The sequence below is a fragment of the Mastacembelus armatus genome, chromosome 12, assembly GCF_900324485.2.
Source record: "Mastacembelus armatus chromosome 12, fMasArm1.2, whole genome shotgun sequence".
Classification (NCBI taxonomy): Eukaryota; Metazoa; Chordata; class Actinopteri; order Synbranchiformes; family Mastacembelidae; genus Mastacembelus; species Mastacembelus armatus.
This window is the reverse complement of record NC_046644.1, coordinates 11,936,228-11,960,810: the sequence shown is the minus strand read 5'-3', so window position 1 is coordinate 11,960,810 and position 24,583 is coordinate 11,936,228. Positions and strand designations below refer to the sequence as shown.

Here is a 24,583-nt window from a genome sequence, read left to right as displayed (position 1 = left end):
GGAGTTTTTCTCATTTTTCTTTAATAACATACATTTGGGAGAAAAGATCAAACCGTTGCTGCAGATACTTGTGTTGACATTAAAATGTCTCACAGAGGAGCAGCGCTGACAAGATGCATGATCATTTTTAACAAAGACACATGTATACTCTTTATAAATTCCTATAGCTCTAGAAGTTGATTCCTGTACAATATATCTGTACATTTTCCTGTATGTGCAATAAGCTTTCTCTGAGATGCAGAGTTTGTTCAATAATATTGAGTTCAGGGTTTATTCAGCTCCTCCCAGGCCTTTCATCTGTTCTCCTGTGGCTCTGTTATCTCTGGAACATGCCTCTGGACGAAGACTGTTCCTGATAGGACACCGGCCATCAGTACCCCCGGGGAGCATCAGATGCTCTGCCAGAACTTATGGTCAGCAAAGATTATCTGGTTGTGTTTGAGCTTTACAAACTCAGTCTTATATCGCTATGGATTGACTCGCACACTGATCTGTCCAATGGAGGGGAAAAAAAAATCAAAATCATGTTTGAGGGATACAGAGATTCTTTCTTAGAGGCAGGTTTACAGTGTGGTGAGGTGAGTGTAGAGAAATGCAGGGATAAGAATCAAATTTTTCCACTAAGCGAACATTGCCACTCCAGTGTGAGATTTACTCACATTGTATTTTCTGTGCCCATTTTGCATGTGCATGTGCTTATGAATACATACTTAATCTCTCTAGACTGTGCTTGTTGCAGCAGGGTTCAAGATTGAGACAATAATTACGTATCAGGAGGAGGAAGGATTGTACAGTCATTAAAAGGTGCATTAAGGAAGATTTTTCCAGTGGATTCTGACAGAACCTTGTTTCATCCAGGTGAAAATATCTGTGCTTTTATTTCAAGGGGAAGAATGTGAAGAAAAGACATTGTGTCCTGGGCTGAAGTACAAAGGATAAAACTATGAGGTGGAGTTTATTCTGGCACAGGCACATTGTTGCATTCTCTTCTTTCCCAGTGTTTCCAGTCTGTCTCATGTTTATGCTTTCTGAACTATATCTAAAAGTTTAAACACATAAGGAATCTATAAATGATTAATGAATAAAGGAAATGCTGCTAGCGAGATTAGAAGGCAAAGTTTTAATTAAAACCTAATAAAAACTGTACTTGTTGTGCAATGTTCATACCCAGTCTTTGTAAATATGTAACTAAAGATGAATTTATACCACCCAGCTCCTTGCCAGGCTGTTCCACTGCTGTTTTTTTTCTAATCATGCCCGATCTCATTGCACCGTCATTGAATTAAGTGGCAATTTCAGGCCATGAGAATGTTATGTGAGTGAGAATCCAAGCATGCAATTCTATGAATAACAATGGTGAAACTCCATTCTGGATCAGCTATTACATCTGTCTCTCTATCTCTAATTTTCTCTTTATGTTCCTTTTTGGGTTTTGTGCCCTTTCTTTAACAGCCTCCCATCTGTGCCCATACATTTCCTCCTCTTATCTCCATGTTTATTATAACTTTAACTTAAAAATGTAAATCCCTACGCTGCTCTCTCAGTCACATACCCTGTCCACGTTCCAGGAAAGCAAACAATAGGTGGTTTTTATTATTCATCCTGCAGGTGGTTATATTCTCCCCATACTTCCCTGCCAATTAAAATGTGGCATTGTTCCATCGAAGAAGGAAGATTTATGTGCAGACAGCAGCTGTCTGATTTAGATATATCAGGGCTATTAAAACACTTCTTGTGAATAGCCTGGTCTTTCAAGGCAATTGCCATATTAATCTCGTCTATGTACATAAGCCCAGAAATCACACAGTGTGATTAGTTTCCAAGAGTGGTTGCCCTTGTAATCTTGTGTGTTGCAGTCATGTAGATTGCACGTGTGTAGTCTCATTCATTTTCTACTGTGTTTTTAAGTCAGCGCACGCAAGATACTAGGGGTCACTTTTCTCATTTCTGAAAGTGATATGAAGCAAAGACAATGAAGGGTCAAGAGTGAGTCTCTGAAACAACAAAAGCATTGTCTTTTTTGAAGTAATATTAAACCATGGTCGGTGTGGTTCAGCTCATCTTGAACCTCCAAAATGCTGTGGTTCCTCCAAAGTCCAGGCCTTAGACTCATAAATGATAAGGTTGTTGATGCAAAGGCAACCTAAAATTAAATCATCAGCTTACAAAACTGTACAGAAATTTTCTTACATTTAAAATAGATAACTGCTCCACCTTCAGACAAAACCCCCTGAAGTTTGACTATGCATAAATTCATATTTGTTCAGCTAATTAAGTACATTCTTAAATTTGTTTAGGAAAACGTAGATACCAAGGTAGAGATATCAGTTGACGATTACAGAAAGATAGAGAAGAAGAGTAAAGTCTGGTATGGTGATGTGAGCAAGTGAGCTTTTTCATATTTATCTTGGTACATCTCTGCCTCACTAACTACTTTTATCAAAAATCTGCCTGTCAGATTTTCTGCTTTCTGCCACATCAGAGTGGCTAAACCAGTCAGGGGTCACTGCTCCTTCTCTCACCCCATCTGTCGGGATTACAGGTAGAACAGATTTTATTATAGTTATCAGGTTTGTAGTTATCATGGTTCAGAACTGGATATAACTGGTCTTAGGAAATATTCCTAAAAACACCAAAAAAAAAAAAAAAAATTCTGTGCCACCTCTGTTTCAGTAAAATAACTGTAGCCATATTTTTCATTGTTTGTATCAAATTGAACTCAAATGGGTTTCAGCAGTTACTTTTCAGAGAAATCAGAAAGTATTTTCTGACAAATGTTTTGGGGATCCACATAAGAAGGCACTGTGCCAGAACCGGCTTTTGATGGACTGCTTTCTGCCGCACAGGATCCCATCAAGTTCCTATTGCTTTCAGATAAATGACATGCTGTAATTTGGCTCAGGATGTAAAGGCAAGTCTCAGCAGCACCAAATCACTTGTATAGCTACAGTCCAGAAAATAAAGACTGGATCCACAATCTGAACGTGCATCCCTACTTGAAACAAATTTCTTTCAAACTGGCAGCATAATATTAAACGACAGATGTGGGAAAAAAGGGAACTACATGGATTAGAGAGGTATGTGTGTGTGTGTATATATATATATATATATTAAAGAGACATGAACTGCCTTTAAAGTCATAAAAAGTGCCATACAAATAGGAAAGTACTTCTCTAAAGCTAAAATAATAATATATTCACAATATTAAGAACTTCACATGCAGGCTTGTATTAGGACTAATTTTTTTTACATTTTTTTAAGTCCACACCCACAAATGTCTCAGACAAACATTTTGGTGCATTTTATTCCAAGCCACAAATCTTTTCAGAGCTTGACCTTGATCCTGACATCATTTAGTTAATTAACCAACAGGAAGAAGGTTAACGGGGACAAAACATGTGCATTAGTTAAATTAAACCTTCAGCTTTTGTCACTGGATTTCTACCCTGATCCCCCAAAACCTTTGTAAATGTTTAAATTTGTTGTAAATTTAAATTTTTTTTTTTTTTTGATGTTATATGTAAATGTAGCAGGCGAACAGTGAAAGTACCAAAGCTGTGCTCTGTTGTTGTGCTTATTGAGAGAAATTATGTCCTTTTTAACTGATTTGCTGATACTTGAGGGTATTCCCATTCTGCGTGAACTCAATTAGCATGGGCAATAAAGCGTTTCTAATTCTCAGAGTGAGGAGGTTTCTTCTTTCACGCACACACGCACACACACACACGCACACAGGGATACAGCAAACCTACCCTTATCTGAGAAAAAGTACCTCACCTTGAAAAACAACTGACAAATTGTTCAGGAATCACGTTCAATATGCCACAAAGAGACCAATCTTATTGAACAGTGGGTGTTAATCCATAGTGAAGCCTGAGCTATAAAATAAAACAACCTGCTGTGACTCAGCCTACACACTTCTCCACTTGACGGCCCATTCTCTCGGCTTTTCTTGGAGAACTAAAAACAGAATGACACAGTTTGGGAAAACATGCCTGTCACTTTGGAGGAAATCCTTCTCCATCACCTGTTTGACTGAGCAGTAAACACAGCAGAACAGTGTCTACTCCATAACCCTCCAGCTGTGATTTCCCTTTCTTTAGTCTGATGTGACGGAGTATCACAGGGATCAAACTTTTCAAGGTGTTGCCTACAGATTACAGAGATTCGTTTGGGAGGTGCATCGTGCAGGGGGTGTGATCTTTTACAGCTGAATATCATCCAAATTGTTTTGAAACCGTTTGTCAGCCCATCACTGAATATTATAACTTGGCTTTATGCAGGAAGATTCTCTAACAAAAGAAAACCTGACATGCAGAATAATTTAGTTCAAGAAAATAGGGCATTATCTGAGTCAGTATAAGGAAATCCTTTTTTATTTGTTGCTCTGGCTTTATCAGTGCAGACGCACAGCTCCTGACCTGATATACAGCCACGATCCACAGGTGTTTTCGCTTATTTTGCCTCATTAGACCTTTTCTCAAAACCAAGGGGTTGTCAGAAATAATTCACTTATTCACTGCTCACTATATAGGGTCCTCTGTAAACAGGATTACATAATGTGTCAGTTGGCAAGATCAGAACAAGGTCAGACAATGTTTAGGTCATTACTCTTATTTGGCAGCCATCTAATTTTTTCCTCTCAATATGCATGATGTAGGCTACTGTACATGTGTCTTTGTGACTGACCAATCAATTGTACACTACTTTACATAGATTGTGGTGTTCACTAGACTGGGTAAAGCACATTCAATAGAGCCTGTGTGTGGTACGTTTACCCACAATGACTGACATATGCTTTGCCCCTCCCCCGTATGGCCTTCCACTTTTATCACTGAAAACACAAAGCATTAAGAGATGACAGTACGATCTGATATGATTATAGAATGTAGGGTGACACATTGTGTAAAGCAATTGTAGTAGACTACGGTAATTTGATTCAGTGCAAGAGAATAATTCTACATTTCTGTAATGTTATATTATAATGCACAATAAGACTGAATAAAGTGGAGTCTTTTATTGAGAACTATAAAGCCTGATAAACCAAAACATTTGGCTCAAATCATCTAATACCACAAAAATCTGTTCCTTTTTTATCATTCTTGGTAGCACATTGTGTTCAGTGACCTCATGTAAATCTCATTATATGACCACTGTTGAACCTGAGCAGAGATCTAATCAGCCAGAATCACTAAAGACACCTGTGTGGCTGTATGGGATTTCTAAGGTGATTGTTATGGATTTTTTTTTTTTCTACTCACAGCTTGGAAATGTCAAGAGAGGTAAAATGTTGCATTTAACATTTTTAACTAAAGCTACAGTTCATGCATGTATATACAAGCAGAATATTAGAAAATGCTGTACAGACAACCACTGTACTTTAAGTTCCCAGCCTTTTTAGAAAGGCCTTTTGAGAAAGTTTTTTTTTTGTACAGGATGTTTCTGCTGCCCAAACCTGATTGGTTAGATAAAAAGTTTGCTGGGGTCACTGCAGATTTCTCCTTGAAGCTTCTTCTTGAGACTAATTTGAAAAACCTTCAAAGCAGCAGAGAGCTGTGTATAGCTGTCACATCTTAGATTTCAGATGTCAAGTGTTGCTGCCCGACACACAGTGATTGATTACCCTACAGCTATCCTATTACGGATCGACTGATGGTGTCACAGACTGTGACTGAATGATAATGACCCTGATAAACAATTAAAATCTGTATTTGCAGAAAGAATACAATAGACGGCAATGATGGCAAAGGTTACTCTATGAAAACAGCTAAAGCCCTCTATAGAACTCAGCACCTTCGACCTAATGTTTTGGCAGCATACAGCTTGCATGCAGTAGTATACAGAGGTGAGTCTACCTGATGTTTTAGAGTTATGTTTCCAATTTTCTCCACTGTTTTGAACTCTACATGGTTATGTGGCGAAGCCCAACGCAGATGCACATACCTGCCAGGAAGATCTGTGCAGTAGCAACATACTTTTCCTGTCAAAATTGACTGACATGCACCAGGAAGAAGAGTCACTTAGAAACAACTAAATCCCCATCCCAGCTCCTCTGCAGTTTAAACTCGTGGTAGGTGAAATATCAGACAGCTCTTCACATCACACAGGACTCACCTGATGCCCAAGAACTGAGCTACAGCCATCACACTCCCCCTGACCTTGACTGCAATGCAGCGGGTAAACATTACAGCAGATTACCGCTGTGCCACAGCGCAGCACGACACAAGACTGTATCTGGACACAACAGGTCTTTTCTGAGCACTAGGCAGGGACCTGGGGAAGAGACTGAGCTGCAGATAACACAATATAGCTGCTTGAGAGCCCATCTTTCCCACTGCTGCGCTGCACATTAAGCCTTTCACACATCACAGGAGAGTGAACAGAAGGAAAGAGATGGAGACACAGGTCAGAGACAAAAACACACTGTGGTGCTGTGGGAGCACAGAGCTGTACGGGCAGCACAGGGGATTCTTCTCTACTTTCAAGTAAGAGTCAGCATCTTTAATGTAAATAAATTCTCTGAAATCCCATCTAAAATGTTGAGCATGCAAACCAGCTTCTACTATGCACAGAGCTCGCATCACCTGGGCACAGTTCCACTGTCACTGGTTTTTCCACAGTTTATGAAATTCCAGAAATGATACTTCTATATAGTCTGAACCCATTCAGAAGTCAGGATTTTACCAATTAAAATACTGTAAAGAGTATTTTTTTTTCTTTGATTTAAACAATCATTTTCCCTTCACTACAGAGATGCCTGATCTGTGAACATTTCCTGTCCCATGTGCAACAAAAACAAAGAGCAACAGGATGCAAGGATGAAACTGATCTTTTGAAGCTTCCTCATCTCCCTTCAGGGAGACACATGAGCTAAATTGTTCAGGATGAAGACAAACACTTTGATAGTTTGGGTCACATCCGTTTTAACTAACAATGAATAAAAATCAGTGATGAGTCACAATCAGAAACGTCTTCAATATCTTGTTCTCTCCTTTAAACAAATGTAAAAAACTGATGTTTTTGCTCCAGTTAATATTTTTTGTTTGTGTCATGTTTCAGCAAACTAAGAAATTAGACCCAAATGCAAACACAGAGAGTCAAGTCATGCTTCACAGTTTAGTATTAGCACAAGGGAAAACATAAGACTTACCTGAAATCCAGGACTGAGCAGAAAGAACCAGAGGCAGGATCCAAGGTCTGGGCGTGAAAGGAGTCCAAATCAAATAAAAAACCCAGGGGAGCATGAAAAAGGGAAAAGTCCAGCAAACAGAGGAACCCAAAATGAACCAGTTACTCAGGAAAACAGGTGGCAAAAATCACACAACACACAATCTGGCAACAAACCAAGCAAACAGACAAGCATTCGTACTTTTGTGTGATCACAGGATTGGAGACAGGTGTGGTGGGTGTGGCAGCCAGGATTGAATGAGGAAATGAGAGGCAGGAGTGCAGAGCGGAGCAGGGGAGGGGGGGCTGGAGACATTTGGAGACTGCATGTGGAATGACAGAAAAATCCAGAAAGCAACAGGGCCAGGAAAAACACAGGGCAGACAGGACCAGGACTGGGACTGTGACAATGACAATTTGAAGATTTTCTTTTTATTAACCCTAAAATGTTCTTATTCTGTTTAAAATAAAGCATCATTGGTGTTTCAATTGTACATTCCTATAAAAATACTAAAACTAAATAGTGTATGGTTACTACCAGGTATTTGTGAGGAACTGGGAGAGTTTACTAACACACCACTGACCTTGTGACGACACATTATTATAATGTAGACTTAGATAAATATGTTTTCTTTCTGAGGTCAAATGCAAAGAACAGTGCACTCAGACCAGCAGAATTATGTATATTTTAAGAAAAGCATTGTAAAACTGAATGTTACACTGAGAAAAAGCCTTAACCTCCAGTGGTACATATTTATGTTATTTATTTTACAGTGTGTCTTTTTAGCACATTTTGTGTGCTACCTCTGATTTAAACATTATATTAATCAAATAGATAAAGGGGAAAAATCCTGTGACTCATTGTAACTTCCCACAGGAGATGACACCATTTTTCACACAGAAAAACATTTTGGTAATAGTGAGGTTAGGAAATTCTACCAAAGGGATGGGAAACACTTCTGGTCATAAAAGTTCATGTAAGTTTTTTAAACCTTTTTCAAATCAGCTTGGGGGGGGGGGTCACATAACATCAGAAAGAAGAAAGAAGAAGAAGAAAAATCAACTTTGATCTAATTTAAAATCAGTAATCAAATCAGGGCACTAGGGACAGAACCTGGCCCAGATGGGTCGGCTGTAATTCATAATCACAGGTTCTTGCGCTTCATCTAGTCATCACATATTCATCTGCAGTATACAGTGTGCCACCTCTGTGACACCCCACATCTACTCAATATTCTCTCTTTTATGGTTTGCACAGATGTCCTTGCTTTTGATATCAAAATATATGCATTTCACGTTCCTGCATATTTTTTTTTTTAGTATTACTGCGGGAAGAAAATTCTACATCTTACCATTGTATGCATATTTCCATGTAAGTTGGTGCAACATATTTTGCATCATTGGGATTTTTAGGATCATGACATGTTTTTACATTTAAATAGACTTTCATGAAGTTCATAATTTGAATTTCTAATCATGAACCCACTGAAGGGTGTGTAAGGTTGAATAGATTAAAGCACTTAAATTGAAGTCAAAGCAAACCAGTTAATGTTTTGGTATTCAGAGGCTAGAAGTCAGAAACACCTCTGTTATAGACTTTGATTACATGTAAGACATGTTGATCGAGCTTTTTAATGAAACGATATGGAGAGCACCTACTGCACTACACTGACCTTTCCATATTATTTTACCTCCACCATGAAATCATTGGAAACTCTCCATTTGTGTCACTTACAACTCTATAGAGCATAAAACATTTTCTACACTTGGTATTAGAAAAATATGCTGGACTATGCATACAGGCAAAAGCCCAAGGCATATTTTTCACACTGGGTATGAATGTCCTGCTTAACAACAAGGCCAATATGTCCTTCAACAATAAATATTTTAGAAGAGAGATAGTGACTGATAAGGTAATCCATCTTAAGGCTGTAAACCCATGCCACAGGCACTGGACCAGACCTTTTTTTCCTGAAGGAATACCTAGGAGGAGCAGATACACTGCAGTTTGTTTTTTTACATGTATATGGATCAGCCTGTCGTGGATGATATTCTCCTTTCTGCTTCACAGAATTGTGACCTTTATTGTTCGGTGGGGAGGCTTGGAGCTGAATGTGCTGTAGAAAGTAAAGATGGAGCAGCTGCCAAAAATGGAGAAGTTCAGCTAAGTATTGCTGAGTGACAAAGGGCTGTGTGATTGATGATCAGCTGGGGGCATTGACTGGCAGGTTTTGCATCAGAATCTGGTTTGCAAAGTGAGAGCTGAGCCATAAAGTAGAGCTCTCAATCTATCAGTCAGTGTTTATCCAACTCCTCACCTGTAGTCACAAGCTTTGTATAGTGACAGAAAGAATGACAGGGCAGATGTAAGCAGATATAAGTAATGAAACTTCTCCTCTGGGTGCAAAGACGTCTTGCTATAGAAAACCTCAGTGTTGAACCACTGTTCTTCTGAGGTGGTTCAGGTGTATCATTAAAATGCCAGGCTCTGTTTGGTGGTTTCCTCAAGCATGACAAACCGGGAAGACACCCCAGAATAGACCGAAGACACACTTGAGAGGTTCCATCTCCCACCTGACCTGAAAGAGATAAGGGATCCCCTCACAGGAGGTGCAGGGTGCTATTAAGGAAAAGATCATTTGTATTAATATCACTTGAAGAAGAATAGTTTTGATGGATTTAATGTCTCAAATAAGGCTTTCTGATTATGATATAATGTCTTTTATATTTCTAAACATCACTGACAAACTTTGAAACCTTTCTACAACCTTACTGTAACTTATCTTTGTCTTTGTGTGTCGTTTCACCGCTTGTACTCAGAAATTGATTTCTTTTTGTCTGGAGATCAGAACATGCCCCTTGCACGCCTCTGCAATCCCTTTTCTCTTTCTATATTGACAAACCAAGGGCAAAACACAGAAAAGACACATCTATTTGTCCTTGCACGTGCTATCAATTCAAAGGGGCCTGAATAAAGCTGTAAAATTACTCTCCTGATTTCTTTCAATAAAAAGAGTAATAAGATTAAAAGATGATATACAACCATTGCTGTTCCTCCTCACAGCTTCGACCCAAAATCTTGGATTGTGGAACCCTCTAAAGACACTGATATAATATTATAATTATTTTAGCCACACAGACACAAGGCTTTTTCTGCTAGTATCCTTCTCATGAGATACAGTAATTATTTCTCAGCACTCCACCCTTCTTTTCTGGATATTTAGATTTTAGAACTGGGTCACCTCTAAACTGATGAAAGTAATTAAAAGTATCCCCCAAAAAAAGAACAGCTACTGAATCCTGTTTCAGCTTCATTTATATTAATTCAAAGCATGCCTCATAAACGTGTGTTGACCATTCATAAAACTGTAATATACTCATTTGGATTAATTCATTGGTATCAATTTCAAATTAAATGTTCCTTAAAGATTTAATCTGACACCAAGAACTTCAGTGAAAATACAAATTGCTACTTTATCAAAAAAGGATTTTTTCTTTAATGTTCTCTTTTGAATGCAAACAAAAGTAAGTGTCATTAGTCTTAAGTTGTCTTATCAAACAATCTTAAAATGCTGTTATAATATATATTCATCACTTTCCTACAAAATAAGAGCATTGCTTTGTATGATTTACAGGATGAGAAGAAAAATATACTTCAAACTTAAAAATTTGTTGCTTTGATGTTAGTACAAAAGCTGGTTTACTCACATATCTGTCATCAGCAGCTCAGAAAAGAGTGATGGAAAAGCCGGATAATTATTCTTCATAAGCGTCTTTCCTAGTAAACAGAACAAACAACAGATTCCATAAAAAGTACAGCTGTACCTGGTTTATTTTGAGTGTTTCATATGAGCACAGGCAGCCTGCCAGTTTCTTATGAATCTCACATGCCCTGATGTGTTTGTGTGCGTGTGTGATTGCAAGAGAGATATGTGTGTGAAAGCACAGGGAAGGCAGTGTGCTGAACATGTGTCTAGCGTATGTCTGTTTGGTGTAAGGAAGAGGCAGGCAGGTGAAAAGAGAGATGGAGAAAGAGCGAGACATGTCGCAGCACCCTCAGGACGTCTCCTCTTTCTGAGCAGCTGTTGTCTGAGAGCTGGAGGCAGCACTGCGGCGCCCTGTCAACTCCTTCTCTCACAGAAGCCCCCGTGCATGCAAAACAGGCTCAGGCTGCCCTCTCTCCTTGGCCACGCTTTTCAGCCCCTTTTTGTCTCCGTATATAACAGACACCTCCTCATTTTCTTTCCCACTCTCTCTGAAGCAGACTCTTTATTCAAATCAATTTCAAGCCGTCAAACGGAGTGCACTCAATAACAGTTACAACACATATAAACACAACACACAGCAAAGTGAGACAATTTGATAGAAGAGAACATTTCAAGGGCAGAGAATGATAAAGAAAAGAAAATGTATTGTTATTTTTTCAGACCAGATTGATTGTCTACTACTGGATGCATCTGCATTTATTTTCCCCTGCATGGGAAAAATAAATAAAGATGTTCTCATTTGGTCGAACTCTTTCACCACTATTATCGTTGTTTTCTGCACTACCAAAGGCCAGTGACTTAAACCTTTTTTATGTATGTTTTTTTTCCCCTCCAGCTTCATTACTTGGACCAGTTGCTAATAGTCCATAATAGAGCCAATTACGTAACATCACAAGGCACTATAAAGGATAAAATCTTTCAACGAGTGCATCATCCTGACAACTAAAAACTGCCCCAGATCCATTAGGCCACAAAAAACCCTTCAGTTCACTTTGTAAATCAATTGTATATAATTTGATAGATGTCTTGATCATGTAGGAACTTGCAGTATTAACTAAGGTGAGTTCTGTATCATCCTAATCTCCTTCAAAATCTGGTCATTTCTATTCTCATTTGTTGCATATTGTTAAATAAATGAACCATTTTGTCGAATAACACATAGAAAACATGGGCCACTGGGGAAGCAGTGTTCCAGTGTAAGATTAATGGTTGGTTTCTGTCTATGGGGCTGGGTATGAAAGTAGGCAATGAGCCAATGACAAATTATTGTAACCTCTTGGGTTAATCTGACCACAGTGACCAGTTCTGGCACAGAGCATTCTTACAAGGAGATATTTCTAGCTTGAGGTTCACCTAATTAATCAAGTAGTTTTAAAGAAAATGTTAAGATCCCTAGTAACTTCCCAGTGGTCACAATATTCTATTATAGCATCTAAATTTACTGCATAATTGATGGAGCTTGGGGCTTTCAGATTTGCTGATAGACTGTGAGTAGGGTGGCAGGAAGGTGACAAGACCGGTTGAGTGTTTACCCCTGAAAAGTGACAAGGCCTATAAATATTCAGATGTGAGTATAGTCTTGTACAGGAATGTTACACACACATTGGAGTCTAAGAGGAATGCAGTTTTAATCAGCTTTGGCTGGTGTCTAACAGTCAACACTGAATGAGCAGTGTCCAATAGAAGGTAGAAGAATAAAATCGTTTTAATTTGTGTTGTCCTTAAGATGCCTCATAACCAAACATCAGACAGTTATAGACTGGGGCTTTAGAAACAGCTGCAGAATAAGACAGGGTGAGATCAGCTTGCTATAATTTAATAAGAACCTACACAATGCCTCCCAAATAAAAGGGATGTGAGAACTGACAGCATATAATTTGTTGAAACAGTAGTTGAAATTAGTGCCATGTTATTAACAATACATTTAACACAATTACTGTTGAGAAATGACATTATACAGACCATAAATGCTACCCTTAACTGACTGAGAGTAAACATTATAAAATAAATGCACTGTCCTGCCATGTTTGTACTTCTGTGTGTGAGTGCACTCATTGACACAACTCATTCCCAGGCCCTTACCCTAATCTTATCTATCACACCTAAACGCTTAACATGAACCTAATTCTAACTTTAACCTTCAGACTGAAATTTGAAGTCATGAGGGCTGATCAAAACATCCTTAATTACATGCACACACCACATATATTTCTTGCCTGCCCTGAAGAAAACAAAACCTTAAGGATAACTAGTATTTCTTTAGTTAAGACCGATTCAGTTGTTTATAAAATGCTACCACCATGTGGTGTACCTTAGTACTACATAGCTTTAATCAATACATGTAATTTCCATCCATTCATTCTCTCCACTGTGTAGTACAATCCAGTTCAGACTTGTGGTGATTTCAGCCAATCCCAGCTAAAATTGTGTGAGAGGCAGGGTACACCCTGGACTAATTACCAGTCTATCCCAGGGTTGACACATACAGACAAACACTCACATTCACATCTACAGGCAATTTATCATCTCTAATTAACCTAACCCCAAACTGAACATCTTTCGACTGTGGGAGGAAGCCAGAGTACCCAGAAAAAAACCCACAGAGAGACAGAGAGAACATGTAAACTCCACAGACAAAGGCCCCAGAACCTTCTTTTAACAAAGTGAGGTCGAACCAATACTACCTGACTACATTGCCCTTAACAATCCAGTATTCAGTTAGAGTAATATAAATCTGTATGCTTCCATGTATGCCTTTTATAAGATTAGCACCAGAGGTGCAAAACCCTATTGTTTCTTTTTATTATTATTATTATTAGCTACTGGGAATCATAATGGCATGAGGGCCATCACAGACAGGGTTACTGATAGATACTACTGGCAAACAATAATAGATGACAATGAAGATTGGGTAATGTATAAGAGTCAAATATGCACATTACACAACACATCTGCTCATTAAAACACTCAACAAAAGGCTGATAGATCCAATATTTTTATACCTGTTAACTTTAGATACTTCTTTAATTTTAATGGTTTTATTGTCTGCATCCAATCCTGATTAAACAACATAAAAATCGTTTGTGGTGCAAATCTGCCAGTTAAATGACCCTATTAAAACTGTGGTTCCAGTTTTGCATCCTCTCAAGGTACTGATAGGATAGTTCTGTTCGCTGTTGACCCGAGTGAATTGATTAGCAATTTAAACTTGCATTTTCACCTTTTCACATTGGCGTTGGTTTTGATGTCTCGATCCCATGGTGGTGGGGAAGTACCAAAGACCTGGGGCACTGTGGTACAGCTCATGCCCGGCGAAGGCGTTCACAGGCCGTTGGCACTTTTCTATCACTATATTTTTGTACTCTAACATATTTGGCTCCCTATATATATATATATATATATATATATTTTTTTTTTTTTTTTTTTACAAATATAGCTAGAATTTAATTATTCATTTGCTGAACTCTAGATTTTTTTTAACCTTTCACTCCAGTTATCGCCCATTATATAATCCAAAAGTATGTGAAGATCAGGTTTCTGTGGTGGAGTTGTCGCATTCTAATTGGGTTTGAATTGATCAGCTAGTGTACAGTCAGCAGAGCAGCCACCTAGAGAGTTTTCTTTGCAGAGCTCATACACATGAGAATACTTGGTTTCTCTTCCATGATGCGCACCAGTAAGTTGTTAATGTACTGCTCCAGCTCTGATATTATCTCTCTCTTATCTCCCATTTGATTCTGTGATTAGATGTTAAGTTTGCTATTTGGTTGATAGCACAGAGAAGGAGTGATGGAGACAAGGGGACACCCCTGGGTTTAATCACCAGGTAGACCCCTGGGCCATAAGCCCTGTATAAACGCATATTGCCCCCTAAAAGTCTGATCCTAGAACCGCCCCTGTCCTCCAGTCTACACTTTCCCTCAGTCAATGGTCGCAGCATCTGAATAAATAAAGAAAAAAGCCTGAATTATTCATTAAAACTGCAGCCTGTTGTTCCTAAACGTGTGTCGTCACCAGGTCGGTAGTTGCGGAAGTAGACTACGCTGTTTGCAGAGGATGAGTCCTACCTGGCGACCGCATCGGAAAAAAAAGGAGGCGTGGACGTGCGTGTCTCTTATATAAACACCCAGGTGCAGGAGCTGGGTGATTCCTGAACCTGATTCTCTGAGATCCATTTCGGTTTCAACAGCTTCGACTGATTCTGGGTATGGGGGCACTACAATCCTTACGTGGTCAACCAGAATACACTGATCTGGCGGAAAAGACGGGCTGTGAGTAGTCATTGTTGTTGTTGTTGTTTGGCTTTAAGCGCTTCCTTTAAAATAACATCAGTCAGACATACAGGATCTATGACAACATCATCTTAACTCAATCTAATTTGAATCCATAACCTTAAAGGGGAAATACGACTATTTATTACAACGTAATGTCTGACGGGTTGTTGGTCATGGTACATACTACTAATACTACACACACACAAAGTTATAAAGAAGATCAGTCAGAGAGATTAGCTGTGTTTCTATGACACTAGAGCTATTTTAATTCACCTGTAGCCTCCCATGAAGGAGATACATGTGATAGCTGCAGGGTGTTTTGCATACAATATGAATATCCAAATATGGTGCCTTGAGAGCTCCCAACGTGTGAGGATATAAAGATGAAATGTATTTTAAAGTGGATGCATTATTTGTTTGAAGAGTTGTATTTCTACATTGTGTAGATTTTTATACATGCAGCCTTACCCTGAGGATGATCAATTAGCCCTAAGGCTCTTTTTCTGTTCTCAGTTTCTTTTGTGCAGATTGGAGTCCTGCATAAGAGATTCAAACAGCTGAGCAGCAATGGAGAAACTCTTCGGTACATGTATCTTCATGCTTTTTTAAATGCTAAGTTGTTTAGTGTACGTTTTCCAGTGTCACCCTAAAGTTTCGGTTATATGTGATGTAGGTTCTTTCCAAAGAAATTAATAAATTGGCTTTGTTTCAAGCTGTAAACTTGTCTAACGGGTTCATGCCAGCACATGTTTCTTGAAACCTGTGACAATACTTATGCATTATGTGACACCATGTGTCCCTCACTGACATCTTTTTTTGCATCCTCAGGAAAGAGCAATTCAATGAGATCTCAGATTTACAGTGCAATCCCATCCGTGCACAGATCATCGAGGCTTTCTTTGATAAAAGGTACAGTACAGTGATGATACCTAATTCTCACTTAGCTAAACCTGATTTTTCTCACTTGGATCCTATGTTTAAGTTAAATACAGTGTCCTTTAAAATGCATGCTATAGTTGGAGCGACACAATATGTGCAGCTTATTTTTCTGTCTTTCTTCAGAAACTATCGTCAGGGTGGGGAGGGGAAAGTGGAGGAGATCGGCTTTGAGGAGTTCCTGCTGGTTGTGTCCCACTTCAGACCCCCCTCACTGCGCATGACAGAGGAACAGCGCGAGAAAGTCAGGAGGGAGAAACTGAGATGTGTGTTTTCGAGAATAAGTCGCATGATGGCATGTTTGATGTCTGTTACTGACACATGGCTGTGAACCAGATAAATGTGTTTTTCTCTGCAGTTTTATTCAACATGCATGACACTGACAACGATGGGACAATAACCCTGGAGGAGTACAGACATGTAAGCCTCTGCTTGCTTCTATAGGACAGGAAATCACTCCATCACTCCACATCAGGAAATCATGCAATTACTCAGCTTTTAATAGACTCTCATATATAACCAGTGAGGATTACATCAGTGTTTACCCACAGTCTGGGGAAATCATGTGGGTTTAAATGTTATCTTCATCTTTGTTTATCAACATCCTTTGACAATTTTGAGCTTAATTTAAAATAAAAACATATTTTAAGATGCAGATTTATCACAGTAGAATATACCTATACCTATATACTATACCTCTGTTTTATATGTAGCTCTACAGTTGGCGAGGTATCTTGCTGCAATAAACTTAATTTAGCCTTTGGAGATCAGGGATTTGAGTCTTAGTAAGGTTATTTTTTGTGTTACTGTTGTTATCTGCCCAGGTGGTGGAGGAGCTGTTATCTCACTGTGGAGCAATGGGGATGGAGACAGCCAAAAGCATTGCTGACTCAGCCATGTTGGAGGTGGCCAATATCTCAAAGGGTCAAATGGTAAGTAGGTTATAGTGTCTCAGGATAACATTAAGTCTGATTAATGAATGGTGTCAATACTTCACATATTTTTCCAAACACAGGGGCCTGATGAATTCTATGAGGGAATAACATTTGAGCATTTTGTCAAGGTTGGTACACAGACTACACACTAGAATATACTATACTACGGCTACTACTACTATATAGTATATTTTAGCACTTAGCTGGTTGGAATAGTGTTAAATAATATCAAACTTTTCCTTTTTAGTTGCTGAAGGGCTTTGAAATTGAATCAAGAATGAACCTTCGCTTTTCGAAAATGGACGTAACAGTACTGTGCAAGTGAGGATGGTGCACTAAACTCTGCAGTGACTTTGGAAATAATTATGGTTTCATTATAGCAGCAACTACCGGTAGTTTCATATACCACCTGTAGTCACTTGCCTTTAATATATGCCTTATTCATGTTTAAATAACAATATAAATCCAAAGAAAATATATAAACTGTGGATGCATTAGTTGTCATTTGATTCTAAGCAATAATATGAGTCAGTTTAATCAGGATATCAGTAGCAATAATCAAATATCCATGTCTGGAGTAACAGACAATATGACACTATGCATGCAAATGTGGATGGTTGAAGAAGCTTTGCAAATGTTTATGCCATAAATCAACAACTCTATATGTCGTCAGGGATATAAATGTTTGTCTTTAAATGTTTCTACATCTGTTGAATAATAGTAAGACACAAATTGAAAAGCCGTTTACTGATACAAATCTGACATGTTGCATCATATTTACCATGGTGCATGTTCTAAAGACTACACTTGCACAATAAAAGGACCAGATGAAAAAAAAAAAAAAGACTCATGATGTAGGCTATACTTCTGATAAAAAGGAAATGGAAGTGCTGTTATGCAAGATTAAATGCTTAAATGTAGAATGTGATAAGTTCAAATTTCAGAAGAGGAGGTGATATACTGTAAGTGTTAATATAAACTGATTTCAGCATACTAATTTTCGCTATTATTATTCCAGCTCATAGTGGCTAAAATAAGTCTTGAACACGTCACAATTTTTCTCAGTACATATATTTCTACTGTGAAATTCTACTGTGTGTATCTTCCGCTGTGCTGCCGCCATGAAATTAATACTCATGGCGACTTGAGTGCATTACGTATTGTTTTCTTTGAAACAGTTGTACCTGCTCATTCCAGGTCTTTCTGAAGCTCTCCACAGGTGGTCCTTGGCTCTTGGACAACTTCTCTGATCATTCTTTTCACTCCTCTGTCAGAAATCCTGTGAGAAGCACCTGGTCGTGGCCAGTTTACAGTGAAATAATGTTCTTCCCACTTCCAGATTAGGGTCCAACAGTGCTCACTGGAACATTCAGAAGTTTAGAAATCCTTCTGTAACCAATCTCATCAGTATGTTATGAAACAATAAGGTGGCAAAGGTCCTGAGAGACCTCTTCACTTTTTACCCATCATGACATGTTTCTTGTGTGACACCTTGGTAATGAGACACCTTTTTTATAGGCCACCAGTTGGGACTGAACCAGCTGATATTACTTTGCACCGACAAGGGGTAGAGTTACTTTCTGATTACTGACTGATTTCAGCTGGTGTCTTGGCTTTCTGTGCCTTTTTGCACCTTCCTTTCTTCACTGTGTTCAATACTTTTTCCCTGTGTCATTTCACAATGTTACACATAACTTAATTTAGGGACATCTGTGGTTTGATTTCTTTGCATGTGTGGATTGCATGGGTTGTTACCAACATCTGGTGAAAATTTTATGTTAATAGAAATATATTTACTAAGAAAAATGGTGATGTGTTGAATAACTTATTTTACCCGCTGTATAAATATATATGCAGTGAACAGCGAACAGTATCTTGTTCAGATTTATCACAGCAGACATTTTAGGAGCTAATATGAACTTTGTTTATCCAGACGTTTTTTGGTCAAGACATCAGGGCCAGTAATCTCATGTAAGCTTTTATCCAAAAGTCTCAAAATCCTTAAGAGCAAAGTGGAAAACCTATGAAAGCCAGGAAAAATAAACGCAAGTGGGTTAATAGGAAGTCAGATGTGGTCTGTTGGTCAAGTGGTCATTGATAGCGGTGTCACTATTAATAAATAGGCTAAAATGACCACGTCAGAAAACGGGAAGTCAGAAACCAAAACGGACTTGTTTACAAGATTGAGCCTATAAATATCTTCCTGATTTCATAGAAAGCAGATACTGAGCAGATACTCAGATTATCGACTGTATCTGGTCCTGCATCATCACTAATTTAATCATGTTGTTTCATCAAGACCTTTTTTTAACTGCACAGCTTTCTGTGATGCTGTGCAGACTGAATCTGTACTGAGTGCATTTGTGACAGACTGTTTACAGTGGCAAAAGCACTTCAACTTCAAAATCCAGTTTTTTGGTATTCAGTCATGTGCATATGCTGCCCTCCACAGGTCAAAATATTAGAATATTAGATTTGTCACTTTCACAATCTGTGACATTACATAGGCCTTTAATTTGAACAGCTGTCTGTATTTTTTGAAATTCAGCATCACATATGTACTCGTGGTTGAGAAGACTGTGCTTGTGCTCATTGCTGGACAGTCTTATTGTACACTGATGTGTGTTTCTGTCAGGCTCATGTCCATCTTTTCCTTTTTGGAGAAATGTTGTTGTATTGTCCACATACAGCATAGAAGTCACTTTTGAATGTGTAACATTTAGTAAACAATATCTTTTCTTACACTCTGACATTGCTCAAAAAGCTAAAACGATAATAATTTTGTCCGATTGACAGAAAAGTCTTGCATTTTAAGTGAATTTCTGTATTGCTGCATGAAGGCTGTCTCATGCTTTGAAAAGTTGGTCATTTGTTGCTTCTTTGCTTCTTCCTTCGGTTTGGCAATACCCTACAGAAATGCACATTATTGACCTATGGAATAGCAGATTTCAAAATACGCTGCTGTTTAGCAGAGGTTGCATGTTTTTCCTTGTGTTGGCATTTTAAATATGCAGGTTGAAACACGTGAATCAGCTGCATTAGGTTTTTACACTTGTGCCTTTTTTTTCCATGCATACTGTGTGTGTGTGTTTCACTCACCTTTTTAGGCCCTGTAGCACATTAAGTGGGTAGTGAAAATGAATGAATAATATAGACTTTAGAGTGACTGTTGCCCTGAGGTACCCTCTGTGTTTGCGCTTTAAATAACACTGAGTTATAACAGGGAACTTGATTCATGACCCAGAGTGAATCCCCCATTTACTTCCAGTTTCCTGAGAGCTTGTGATCTGAGGAGGGTTTAGCTAAGCATTACTTCATTTCATCAAAAATATATTTAAAATAGTATCTGTAATGTATATTCAGAATGCGTTCATAGATGAGACGTTCACATGAAGTGTCTGTTATTCATCTATTTTTCTGCAGAATTTCACCCCACCCTTCACACACTTGCATCTGAATGAGGATGCAAGTCTACAAACCACACAATGTTAAGACATACAGTTATCTAACCAACACCCACCCACACCTTGTGACTGGCCAGACAGCCCGCCAGTTTCATGAAATCTTTCCTATCTGATGCAGCCTTGTGTTGAACACATGCGTCACTCTGAGCTGATATCACACCGTCAGCGTCTTAGCAGCTTCCCGATTTTCTTTATAACTCCTCTTAATGGACTGATTCCCTGCACAAAACAGCACACGATGCTTGAAATACAATACAGTTTTTTTATTTCTTTTATACACAAACAAACAAAAAAACTTAACAATGTTAAGACAATGTGTGTAGACAATGGGACCAGCAAATAAGAAACACATGAAAAGCATAACATCTGGTTACTTTACACATCAGCAAAACATGACCTTACATTACATGTAAGATGTTTTAAATATACAGATAACCTTTACACTTTTTTTGTTTAATCATCATTCCTCTCATCAGACAAACAAAGAATAAATATCCATCCATCCATCCATCCATTATTTATACGTATCCCTACTTAGGATCAGGGGATCTGCTGGAGCCTATCCCAGCTCTCTGTGGGTTAAAGGCAGGGAAGAATAAATATTAAATACCATAAATATTTTTAAAGTGACGTACCAGCCACCTGTATACTCACTCATTCATCATTTTAAGTCCTTATCAAGCCTGTGAGTCGGTGTTGTTGGAAAATGTCTAAGGCCAGCCTTAGGTCATCTTCAGAAGACTGTGTTTAATTGCATCCTTCTCCTGCACACTTTGAATTTTAGGGTCCTCAGTTCATTGGAAACGTTTGACAGGAACTCCTTGTAGGTTTTCAGGACCACACAGCCATAGACTTTCTGCTGGAAGACGTTCTGAGGTGGCGGTAGTGTTGTCGCACCCCCTGCTGGCTCGGGTATAGGCAGGTTTGGGAAAACACTCTGATAAAAAGCGTTAATGAGAGCAGCCAAGTTTCTGCTGCGAGCACTGACACTGGTGAGCTGGGTCAGCAGTGGGCTCTTGGGTGACTGTAAGTCTGTCTGCTGCTCATACACCCGCTTGAAATGTGGGACGAAAGCTTGGAGATGGGTGTAGATGCTCACTATCCTCTCTGAGGGATCCAGGCCGGAGATGTTGGGGTCAGGGACATTGTTTACTGACACCTTGCAGAAGAGCTCTGACATTTCCCCTTGAGAGACTTTCTGAAAAAATGCATGAAAGACAATCAGATTTTTTAAAGCCATACATCGTAAAGAGGAACATGAAAGGTCTGCATATAATGTTAAACAAAAAAAGAACATACTGAACATGCAAATAGGAATTTAACACAGCAAAACAAGAAACAGCAGTTTTATGTCTATACTCACATATGTTTTGATTAGGTCAACAGATTCCTTCTGTATGAGTCTGGTGAGCTTCAAAGTCTGCTGCAGAGAATTCCCACACTGTGGGTTCCTGCTTGCTGCCACAGTTCTTGTTGAATCAACAGCCATAACCAGCAGGAGAGACAGTAATGCTGAGGAGAAAGGAACTGCTCAGTTATGGTTATCCTGCATCACATCAACGAAGGGAACTTCACTCTAAAGCCACAAGTGGTGGGCAGGTGATTTCAAAATAGAAGAACACCACAAGTCTGCTATATTATCATTTCAAACATTTAATTCACCAGTTTAATGTAGTTATAGTGTGCTCAGATACCATTGTCATTCTCTTTAAATATTGCCCGTGTTCTCTAAAACTTAAAAAACTTAACTCAATTGCAGGCAAAACTACAATGTGTTAAAAAAACTGTGCAGCACATGTGAATCTGAAACTTCAGTCAGTTTCACAGCAGCTAGAGCAGGCACTGAAAATAACTCCACCAGCATGCATCATGGTAAGAAAAGGTGCAATAATGTTTAAGTTTTTTTTTTTTTTTTTTTTTTTTTAGCATATTTTACTAGAAAAATAAATGTAAGGACACTTACTTGTTGCTGGTCCCATGAACTGTTGACCATTCATTCTCCACTCAGTAGTCACAGGCAAATTGTGCGGACTCGTCATAATCACACTCCTTTAAAACTTTTTTTAAAGACAGAAACCACACATTTGTCATAAAGGAAATGACGTGCACTTGTGAGGCAACCAAATTTCCCAGAATTTCCTCCTTTTTATGTTTTTTTTTTTTTTTTTTTTTTTTTACTTCTATATGAAACAAGTGAATAGCGTCCCTACATGCCTGTCCACTGAGCAGGCATGTAGGGACATGATCTAATAATTAAGTTGCATGTGTTACCATGCAAATAAGAAATATTATTTTAATAGCACTTCCTTTTTTATTTGTGCATGGAAAACATATACATGTGATGGTGTGTTTGAATTGCTTGAGGAACATGAACCTGCTGAATTTAGAAAAGGGTCAGACATGCATGAAAATAGTATAGGACTGAGGTCAGCCTTTGACACAGTTCACTGACAGGTTTTTTTGCTGCCCTCTAGAGAGAGGGGGGGAGTGAGAAGATGAGAATTCAGTGGGCGTTAAAAAGTAAAAGTGATTTTACCACAATGCACAGAGCTGAGATGAGGTTTTTCTACACACGCATTCTAAAACAACAAAGAAACGTGTAAAGCGAAAACAAACATACTGTAATAATCTTTTAGTGGCTTTACTGGCTTAAATGTGACATAAATAATTCAGCACTGACACACATTGCTCATGCAGTTATAGCTGCCCTGATATAATCGATAAGCACTAAACAAATTTTCTCTACTTTTCCTGTTTTGGCAAACATTTCTATTGCATTTTGTCATAACTATTAGAAGTGCTCTTCAGATCACGTGTGTCTTTTTGCAATAACATTTTGACATGGGGCACTGTGGCAGAAGGTTGCAGGAAATGCATTTCTCAATCAAAAACTTTTACAAGCACGCAAAAAGGGTGGGCCTGCTTCGCTGAAGTAAGCAAAATGCCAGTGTCATCACACCCACAAGTACTAATCTTCTGACTGGCTGTGTTTATGTTATCAAGAGATGAGTTCATTGTCACATATCCTTAATCCAGTGATTCAGAATGTGAGGAGGAATCAGAGAAATATGTAAACAGTAAAAATGACACAAACTGGGTTTTTCATGTGTTGTCTAATCTCACCGTCACAACCGTTTGCCAGTGTCTTGTAATGGTGGTCACTTCTGCCTTGCAGACAGCCTATGATGTGTTTAGCCAGCTATCTGCATCACAGATCTGAAGACAGGTCAGGTCAGACTACGAGACAGAAACGTCTTTCTGTGTGTGGGAACAACAGATTAACTTTGCACTGAAACTGAAACAGTTCACACAAAAAACGATATAGTCTCCAATTTTTTATAGAAATTGCATCTTGGTTTCAAGCATTCCCGTTAAATGCTGTACTGCTGTCAAACCACTGACTACCTGAGAAAAGGGAGGGGGTGAGGAAAGTCAATGCACCACAACCATGTCAGCACTACTTCAGGTAAAGGCTAACCACTCTACTGCTATCCTCGGGGCTTTCCAGATGCCCCAGGGGATAATAGAGGGGTTGTGGTGAGGCGGGCAAATGCAGCAGATGGTGCAACAGACATCAACAATTCAAGGAAACTATAGTTGGATTCCTGCCAGCATATACAGGCATGCCAAAAAAAGCCCCCAGTCAACTTCTAAATCAAGCAGGTTTACCCTGAAACGTAAGAAACCCTATAAAACACAAGGTGCTCTGCAGTGTAACTTCCTTCTCACCTCCTGTTACTAAGTTGATTTCTGGTTTTCTCAAGCTATGTTAGTTTCATTCCTGTGTGCAGTACCAGTAAATTATAATAAACAACATTTGATAACAATGTAGGTCACAATGGTCGTATTGCAACCAAGAAAAGCAAAAGGGAGAAGCCCACATAAAAAAGCATTACAAAGAAATTCAACCACAAAATATAAGAAATGCACTGTCATAAGATGCAGGATGTTGACTGAGACTCCTTTTTTCAGCAGAATCTCTTTTATTTTGTCTTTTAACTGCACAGGAAATGGTGAATAAGGTTGTTTAGGAAAGTCCC

General features: G+C 38.7%; 2 protein-coding genes across 2 annotated transcripts; one reads left to right on the top strand and one right to left on the bottom strand.

Moving 5' to 3' along the window:
• The first annotated feature begins 14,993 nt into the window (after positions 1-14,993).
• tescb (tescalcin b) lies at positions 14,994-18,593 on the top strand. Its single transcript, XM_026297719.2, has 8 exons — positions 14,994-15,205; positions 15,722-15,791; positions 16,037-16,117; positions 16,271-16,410; positions 16,503-16,564; positions 16,969-17,076; positions 17,160-17,207; positions 17,327-18,593. The coding sequence occupies exons 1-8, from the start codon at positions 15,142-15,144 to the stop codon at positions 17,402-17,404; spliced, it is 651 nt and encodes a 216-aa protein (XP_026153504.1). The 5' UTR covers positions 14,994-15,141; the 3' UTR covers positions 17,405-18,593.
• Positions 18,594-20,866: 2,273 nt separating this feature from the next.
• m17 (IL-6 subfamily cytokine M17) lies at positions 20,867-22,605 on the bottom strand. Its single transcript, XM_026297721.1, has 3 exons — positions 22,507-22,605; positions 21,907-22,055; positions 20,867-21,741 (listed from the first exon to the last, which is right to left on the bottom strand). Exons 1-3 carry the CDS (start codon positions 22,580-22,582, stop codon positions 21,277-21,279), a joined length of 690 nt encoding a protein of 229 aa, XP_026153506.1. The 5' UTR covers positions 22,583-22,605; the 3' UTR covers positions 20,867-21,276.
• Positions 22,606-24,583: the final 1,978 nt, after the last annotated feature.

Coding starts and splice junctions, on each gene's coding strand:
- tescb (XM_026297719.2), top strand. CDS start 15,142: ATGGGGGCACTACAATCCTTACGTGGTCAACCAGAATACACTGATCTG. Junction 15,792..16,036: donor AGCAATGGAGAAACTCTTCG/GTACATGTATCT, acceptor TTGCATCCTCAG/GAAAGAGCAATTCAATGAGA. Junction 17,208..17,326: donor CATTTGAGCATTTTGTCAAG/GTTGGTACACAG, acceptor TTTCCTTTTTAG/TTGCTGAAGGGCTTTGAAAT.
- m17 (XM_026297721.1), bottom strand. CDS start 22,582: ATGACGAGTCCGCACAATTTGCCTGTGACTACTGAGTGGAGAATGAAT. Junction 22,056..22,506: donor GTTCATGGGACCAGCAACAA/GTAAGTGTCCTT, acceptor CTTTCTCCTCAG/CATTACTGTCTCTCCTGCTG. Junction 21,742..21,906: donor TTGACCTAATCAAAACATAT/GTGAGTATAGAC, acceptor GCATTTTTTCAG/AAAGTCTCTCAAGGGGAAAT.